General features: G+C 41.6%; 1 protein-coding gene across 1 annotated transcript in view; it reads right to left on the bottom strand.

The window, feature by feature from the left end:
* Nucleotides 1–794: 794 nt before the first annotated feature.
* C27H18orf54 (chromosome 27 C18orf54 homolog) overlaps nucleotides 795–9,164 on the bottom strand; it is a 29,733-nt gene continuing 21,363 nt past the window's right edge. Inside the window, exon 9 of the mRNA XM_043888790.1 lies at nucleotides 795–1,052. Coding sequence (XP_043744725.1) covers nucleotides 1,040–1,052 — 13 coding nt within the window. The 3' untranslated portion in view covers nucleotides 795–1,039. The remainder of the gene's footprint in view (nucleotides 1,053–9,164) is intronic.

The following is a 9,164-nucleotide window of genomic DNA, read 5'->3' as shown; positions in this document are numbered from 1 at the left end:
TGGTGTTGCAGAGAGTCAGACACGACCAAGTGACTTTCACAAGCTCAAAACCAGATTAAGGAGTAGTAGGACTCATCAGAAAAGACCCTGATGCTGGGAAAGATTGAGGGCTTGAAGATTGAAAGAAGGGGGTGACAGAGGATGAGATGTTTGGATGGCATCATTGACTCAACAGACATGAGTTTGAGAAAGCTCTGGGAAATAGTGAAGGACAGGGAAGCCTGGTGTGCTGCAGTCCATGGGGTCACAAAGAGTTGGACACGGCTCAGCTATTGAACAAGGCCAATGACAAAAATGTCTTAATCTTGTTACTGCCAAAGCAGGCAGTGCCCTCTAGTGGGGGAAAAAATTTAAACAGTCCTTACTAAGACTTGGATCAGCTTCTACAAAATATCCACACACAGACAGCTAAATGGCAACAATTATAACTAGCTGAAATTCTGAAAACCAGTACTGACTAACTGCATTTAGCAATAATAGTTTACACTGGGCACTTCCCTACGGTGAGGCACTGTGCTAAGGAAGTGTTTTATAGGCATTCTCTCAGTCCCTTCAACTGTGTCCTGAAGCAGCCCCATTAGCTCTGCTTTATAAATCTTACAGCTCTAACTTGCTCAAGGCACCCCAACTAAGAAGGGGCAGGAGGGAATAAGACATTTAAAGTTTAAACCCTTGTAAGAAATCTCAGAAACACACACACAATGAATGAGAACTACAGCAGGAAGTTGGGAAACGTTTGCTAAACTTTGCTCATTTTTAATAGAAAATTGATACCACTTTAACTGGAGATGATGAAATAAATCTAAATAAAATTTTTCATATGTCTCTCAGGTCTTAAAAAAAAAAAAATGAAGACTGAAATGATTTGAAGGAGTGCTGAGTGGTTCGTTTGTCGGGGGCATTATCAAGGTCCTTCCAGGGCTCCTGTCATGAGGACTTCTGAATCCCATTCCAAGAGACTTCTTTGTGCTTCTTTCTGTTGTCTTCTTATACTCGTGTCCAAAATCCCACAAAAATCATCCAGTAAATCAAATAGCATTTAGTACTTCAACCTGAGACAAATAAATAGTCCCCTAAACATTAGTATTTAGGGAAAAAAAGCCTATATTCTAGGGACTTATTTTACAATAAACCATCACAGGAACATCAGTAAAACTGTTAATTCTGAGCAAAAAATTAAATAAGGCCTGCTTTATAGTTTTACTTCCTAAAAAAATTACTAAAACAATGCATTTATGCTGTGGTATCAGATTTTAAAGATTTAACTATCAGAAGGAAGAAAAATTGTTGGTTCTAGTATTTGGAAAACAGTTCAGTCTGACTGCAGCCATAAATCAACGTAGGGACTAACAACAAAAATTAATATTCACTCAAGGCTGCATCAAAAACATAGGTCCCTTTTCCTAGGGAATAAAATCCAAAATTCTCAGCTGAGCACACCAACTGCCTCAGAAGGGTCCCCAAGCCACTCTCTGGTCTTCACTCAGAGAAACAGCTACGTAGCTCTTTAAATTACTGCTAGGCACTATCCTAGTTGTTCAGGAGTAAATAGTGAATAATACAAAGTTCCAGCCCTCAACATTCAGTGACGAAAAATAAGGTAGGAGTTTCCCTGGCGGCTCAGTTGATAAAGAATCCGCCTGCCAAAGCAGGACACACAAGAGATGTGTGTTCAATCCCTGGGGGTCAGGAAGATCCCCAGAAGAAAATGGCAACCCATCCCAGGATTCTTGCCTGGGAAATCCCATCGACAGAGAAGCCTGGCAGGCTAGTCCATGGGGTTGCAAGAGTCGGACATGACTTAGTGACTAAACCACCGCCACCAAAGTATAACAGCATGGGGGGGGGGGGGGGGGGGAGGCTTGTCTATGATAAAGTGGCATTTCAGCAGACACCTGAAGCGAGGGAGGGAATTAAGAAGCGTTTGTGGAAAGACTGGCAAGGACACTGCAGAGGCCTGGACGCAGAGGCATATTTGTGGCTATCTGGTAACACCCAGACCAATGTGGCTGAATCAGAGCAAGCAGAGTGGTAGCAAAGGTTTCGGCCTTGAGCAGCAATGGGAGGGGCGTGGGCACGTACGTCGTCTAGGGCTTTTCAGGGTAGGGTGGGAACTTCTTCACAACTACTCTTCCAGCAGGAAGCCACTGGAAGGCTTAAGAAGTACATCATTGGACGCATTTTTATAATTCTTGCTGTAATGTAGAGCATATAGCTCTACCATAAAGGAGGCAGAGCTCTGAAAAACTGATGCTTTCCAACCTTGGTGTAGGACTCTTGAAGAGTCCCTGGGACAGCAAGATCAAAGCAGTCAGTACTAAAGGAAACCAACCCTGAATATTCATTGGGAAGACTGATGTTGAAGCTGAAGCTCCAATACTTTGGCACTTGCTGCGAAGACCCAACTCTTTGCAAAAGACCCTGATGCTGGGAGATTGAAGGCAGAGGGGGACAAAAGCAAGGATGAGATGGCTGGATGGCATCACCAGCTCAGACTCTGGGAGATGGCTAATGACAGGGAAGCCTTGAGTGCTGCAGTCCACGGGGTCGCAGAGTTGGACACAACTGCACAACAATGATGTAGAGTAGAACGGGTAACCACAAGGGCAGAATCAGCCTTGTCTTATTCCTAGCACCTCCGTTACCTAGTTGTATTAGCATTATTAGCAGCTAGTGTTTACTGAGATCACAGATGCCAGGCATTATCATTCAATCCTTGAAACAAAACTTCGAAATAGCTGTTACAGATGAAAGGGCCGGGGGGCGGGGGGGGACGGCGGTTGGGGGGCGTGTGGGCGGGGCGGGGGGAGGGGGTCGAATGAAAGGGAAATTTTAAATGAAGCCTCAGGCAAGACCAAGGAGCTTGTTCACACGAGTTAATAAATGGTAGAATCATAAAACACATCTGCCTGCTATTAAAGCACAGGTTTCCTCCACTATGACACACAGCATACCCAAGTCAATAAAAAATTTTGCATCAGGCCTTTTTAACAACTCAAGTCTTTGCACGTCTTGTTGCTGTTGCCATTTAGTCACTATGCCCAGCTCTTTTTCAACCCCATGGACTGTAGCCTGCCAGGCTCCTCTGTCCATGGGATTTCCCAGGCAAGAATATTGGAGTGGGCTGCCACTTACAGGGGATCTCCCGACCCAGGGATTGAACTTGCATCCCCTGCATTGGCAGGCAGATTCTTTACCACTGAGCCACCAAGGAAGACCTTTGAATGTCTTACTCTTGTCTAAACATCCTTCAGTCCAATTCCTTTGATGGTAAACTTGTTCATTTTGGAGATCAATTCAAGCAACCTCTCCTAAATGACCTTGTTCCTGATTCTTCCGGCCACTTAGCTGCCCCATCAGTTCAGTTCAGTCACTCAGTCGTGTCCGACTCTTTGCGACCCCATGAACTGCAGCACGCCAAGCCTCCCTGTCCATCACCAACTCCCGGAGTCCACCCAAACTCATGTCCATACAGTCAATGATGCCACCAACCATCTCATCATCAGTCGTCCCCTTCTCCTCCTGCCCTCAATCTTTCCCAGCATCAGGGTCTTTTCAAATGAGCCAGCTCTTCACATCAGGTGGCCAAAGTATTGGGAGTTTCAGCTTCAGCATCAGTCCTTCCAATGAACACCCAGGACTGATCTCCTTTAGGATGGACTGGTTGGATCTCCTTCCGCTCCAAGAGACTCTCAAGAGTCTTCTCCAACACCACAGTTCAAAAGCATCAATTCTTCAGTGCTCAGCTTTCTTTATGGTCCAACTCTCACATCCATACATGACCACTGGAAAAACCATAGCCTTGACTAGACGGACCTTTGTTGGCAAAGTAATGTCTCTGCTTTTTAATATGCTGTCTAGGTTGGTCGTACTTTCCATCATCTGTGCCTTAATAGCTATTGCTCCATCTTCATTTCTCTGAAACAATACTTACCTGGTGGTAATATATCTGTCTACATATTTCCATCGAGTTCCTCGTGATGTCATACCTTATTTGCCATCATCTCTCCTACCCCTACCCTCTCCTCTCCTCCTTCCCACCTCCACAGAGCCAAATGCATGCTGAAAAGTGAAAGTGAAGTTGCTCAGTCGTGCCTGACTCTTTGTGACCCCACGGACTGAAGCCTACCACACTCCTCCATCCATGGAATTTTCCAGGCAAGAGTACTGGAGTGGGTTGCCATTCATTTTCTTCTCCAGAGGATCTTCCCGACCCAGGGGTTGAACCTGGGTCTCCTGCATTGTAGGCACTTTAGCGTCTGAGCCACCAGGGAAATCAAATGCATGCTAGCTGAATGGAATAAATCATCAAAGAATCATATGTAGACTTTTCATGTACCTATTCTATGCATGTTGGACATCTGATACCACATTTTAAAAAAATTAACTGTCCCAAAAAAGACAGTAATTGGTGATGAATATATTAATAAGATGGGAGAATCTTTTCACAATGTGTATACACAACATACACTTTAAGTATCTTTACAATTTGCCAATTATACCTCAACAAAGCTGGAAAAAATCAGCTATGGGTGGCAGTAAGAAAAAATTAAAGTGGATGGATATTAACTAGACTTACACATAAACGTTCAATCATTATGTCAGACACCTAAAACTAATATATATCAATCCTCCTATCAATATGCAAAATAAATGCATACTCTAGCGTCTTGCTGTTAGGTAGGGCTCTGGATCAATTTAGACATTTAAACAATAAAAGGAAAGCCAGATGACATTATTACAAGTGAGGCAATTATGAACATTAAATTGTGTCCAAAGTACTTAGAAATTAAAGACAGCCTGAAAGATGGAAGTAGCATTATTTTTGTTGGTTTCAGTATTTTAAGACGACCAAACTGTGTATGAGATTGCCTTGAAAGGCAAAATTAAATAAGGGTAATATGTGGAAGACACAGAAAAACAAATCATGGCTTAATTTAAGCAATATACTACAATGCAAAGCATTCCAATTGCAAGAAATGCTCAATTTCCAGAAACACTCATATAAAACCTATGGGGCTACCACGATGAAAAACACTTAAATGCAATCTACTCCTCTAAAATTCTGATCTTCATTTGTATAATTCCAGAATGTTTATAACAGTCCCAGATTTCTGGTTCAGAGTTTCTTCTATAAAATTATCAAATTTATTAGGTTTTGAAAGTATTGACCCAAGGTTTCTTATTGGGCCTGTTTCCTAAATGAGCTGATATTTTTGTTATTTTACCTTTATGCCAGGTTCTTGGTTTGGACAGGCTATATTGCAAAACAGGATGTCAGAGGTGGACAGGTGAAGCAATTTTTAATTTCCCTTTGTGATGCTTTTTCCCACCAAAACCTTTCAAGAACCTGACAAGTTTCTGAGCCAGTCAACAATTCATAGTCTCTCAGCTCCAAATTCACCCTGAAGGGGCTCACTTGCAGCTTTCCGGCAGCTCCAGCATCAGTTAACACGACGGATATGAAGAAACCCAGTGGTTCTCTGGCCCAGTCACCATCCCAGAATGTATGGTTCTCCCTGGCAACGTCACACAGACCTGGCCCAGGCCAGTGATCACCTTCTTTCAACTTCCCCAGTACAAATCTCTTTTGCTCCTGGCATCCAGCCAGCACCGTCCAGCATGCGGAGGCTCCCTCACTCCCTCTCCAGGCCCACACTTGGTCACTAGCTGCAGCTCCCCTGAACCTTGAAGGGTGGCTTCCTGCTTGCCCAGTGACTGCAAACCGACTCTGGTCTGGGCAAGCCTATAAACTTCTCTGCCATCCAGTGGGCTGCAACTACCCCTTCAACAAGGTCTGACTCCCATCTGAGATCCCTTGTCCTTGAGTACTTGCTTGTCCTTACAGGCTTGTCCCTCCTTGAGTCTGCTCCCTTAGCTCAGGGGTACCAGATAGACTTCTCCTATTTTGTCATAATTCAGAACTTCTGGCCCCGCTCTGTGGAACCTGGGAGGCAGGCAGCCAGCCAGGTCCAGGGCAACACCACTTCATTGGCTGCTGCAAACACTGAACTCCGGTGGGTCTGACTAGTTTAAAACTTTTGTATGTTGAGTTGCTCCTATTTAAAATCACTGGGTGGTTTGTTTCTAAACTGGACCCAGACTGACAGGTTCCCATCTAGCCAGGCTCACAGAAGCAACAAAATGAAAACCAGTCACTGAAAGCTTCCCTAGACTTAGTCTGGGGAACGGATCTGTAACATAGGTCATGTACCGGATGAAATGCAGAATACAGAAAAACCCAAAAACCGTAAAAGTCTTGAAGGCTCAAGACGTTAGAAAGCTTACAGCCAAGTCACCCAAAATACCTAAATGTTAACCTTGTTTGATAAACTGCAGTAACAAAAAAGAAACCTCTTCCAAAATAGGTTTAATTTACCTCATTTTAAAAAGGATTTGTAGGACATCACATAAAGGATGTGGTTTCTACCATGAATTTACAATCTTACACGGGAAACCTGGCTTAAAATAATCAATTTAACATGTCTCTGGTTATTACATCACTATGTAAGAGACACTATCAAGGAGACAAAACAAAATCAACCTCGTATTTTTTAAGACATTTTCTCCCCTGGGATACAAATTCTGCTACAAGAGGTACATCCAACACTTAAAGTAAGAAATCTAACAGTTAAACACGTGGTGGGGAAAGATAAAGGAGAGCCAACCTACCAGAGTTTGGAAGGTTTAAGTGTTTGGGGAATAAATGATAAACTCTGTCAGAGCTTTAAAGAAATTGCACAGTATTTCAAGTATGGGAAACAATATGTACAAAGGTGAAAATGAAAACATACCTATGAAGTTTGGGAGAATCTGAGTAAAGCAATTTAGCTACAGCAAACTTGCTGAAATAAATCAGTAAGATTTCAGTAGTGGTGTGCATAACAGTGTCTTGCAAAGACTCGTTAGGATATCTTTGAGCCAAAAATGAGGGGAAGAATGGTTAAGGTTGAAACAAGTATTAGGAGGCAAATGAACTAGTCTCAGTAAAGAGGCTGCTACACAGAGAGTTGGTCAGGTCTGGTCTACAGTAAGGACAATGTAGAATAAACTGGGAAGATAAAAAATTAGGTTTTTGTTCAAAAAAGATCTTAGCCATACATCAGTTTTGCTCCCTTTCATGCTACTTGCCTTTTAGCCATTTAATTATTTTTATTGGAAAACAGTTGCTTTACAATGTTGTGTACGATGCTTCTGAACAAAGTGAACCTACTGTACACACACCCTTTTTTGGATTCCCTTCCCATTTAGGTCACCACAGAGCCCTAAGCGGTTTCCCTGTGCTGTACTAGGTTCTCATTAGTCACCTACTTTATACACTGGAGTGTATCATATGGGCCTCCCTGGTAGCTCAGCCGGGAAAAGAATCTGCCTGCAATGCAGGAGACTCCCATTCCATTCCTGGGTCAGAAGATCCCTTGAAGACCGGATAGACTGCCCACTCCATTATTCCTGGGTTTCCCTGGTGGCTCCGAAGGCACTGAACCCACCTACAGAGTGGGAGACCTGGGTTCGATAGATCCCCTGGAGGAGGGCATGGCAACCCATCCAATATGCTTGTCTGGAGAATCCCCACGGACAGAGAAGCTTGGCAGGCTACAGTCCGTGGAGCCGCAGAGAGTGAGACATGACTGAGCGACTAAGCACAGCACAGTGTATTATATAGGTCAATCCCAACCCCCAATTCAGCCCACCCCTTGGCAAGTTTACTTCTGAGAGCACTTCTACCAAAGAGATTTTGAGACATTGTGAAAAGCAGGACAGAAAAAGAGGAAACATAAAATCAAAACTGTGAGTGATTCCACATATGCAAAACATCAGGGGAAGAAAATCTTGCCATGACTTATCTTCAGGCAACATTTTGGTATAACTACATATGATTTACATTTATGATTTAACATTATCCCAAACATTAAATATACAAAATACCCAAAACCCACATTCATAAATTTCAACAAGAAATAACAAAACTAGAGAGAGAAACACATAACCCAAATGAACCCAACACAGTGTTCCTCAATGTGGTCAGAAATCTCTATGAATCTGAAATGAATTATCCCAGAAAAAACTGAAGAGTTCCTACTGATAATAAAGAAAATGTAGTTAAGTTCAAGTCTTCACATATTCATCACAGTTTTATCCCTGGATCTCAAATAACTTTTGTAATTAGGTTTGTTCAATTTTTTCACTCAATTAAAAACTTGAAATGTCATTAAAGTTTTATCACTTTTTCTATTCATTATTTTTCAATACACCTAAAAGAGAGAAAAGGGTTGATAAAGCCTTATATTCACAATGCTATTTTTAAAATCTAATTGCCTTAAATTCCCAACTCAGTTGTCTCAATACTGATGTCTCCTTTTTTCCTTTGGAAATCTCAAAAAAATGCTAAAATATTCAATTAAATTCCTTTAATAATTTATTGAACATTTATCATTTACATTTTTCTTACTGCATCATTGATATTTTTTTAAAGGTTACAATTAATCATTAAAAGTTTCTTTTTGCTAAAAAACTTAAAACTTCCTTAATACAAAAAACTTTGGGATAAGTATCATCAAGTTTCTTAAAATATTAGTTAAAATTCTAGAACAAGTTTATCTTATTTAGTATTAGGAGATATGTTTTTGCAAATGAAGCACTAACCAAATCAGTGTTACAGAGAGTCATTAAGCATAGTCCCTTTGCAGATTCCGTCTATGTACATTAAATATATGTCTGATCAACATGTAATACATAATTATCTTGTATCTGCTGTGCCTTTAGAATTCATCAAATCCTAGATTTCACTGAAACATGCTCAACTCAGATCCATTAATTCATCCACTTAAAAAAAGCTCAATTCATCCAACTTAAAATCAATCCATTCACACTTAACGGCCAACCACATCACAATCATCAAAGTAATGTCTTGTTTCATTGCATGCAAACTAGTTGCTGTGAAGCAGAAGACGGTAATCAGAAAATTGAATGTGTGTCGGTGGCAAAAACACATCCAGAGTAAACAAAACAAACTTACTAGCAAGTGACTCTCACACTGGGCAAAAAGAACAGTAGTGACTCTGACTCACTCGGCAAGGGGAAGACAGGATTCACTCTACAGTCTTTGACATGTAATTTCTGTAACAAAGGTCTTATATGGTGTTTTAAATTGAGGTGGTGGG

Source organism: Cervus elaphus, chromosome 27, assembly GCF_910594005.1.
Source record: "Cervus elaphus chromosome 27, mCerEla1.1, whole genome shotgun sequence".
Lineage (NCBI taxonomy): Eukaryota > Metazoa > Chordata > Mammalia > Artiodactyla > Cervidae > Cervus > Cervus elaphus.
Note: the sequence above shows the minus strand (reverse complement) of the source record. Positions and strands in the feature narration are given on the sequence as shown.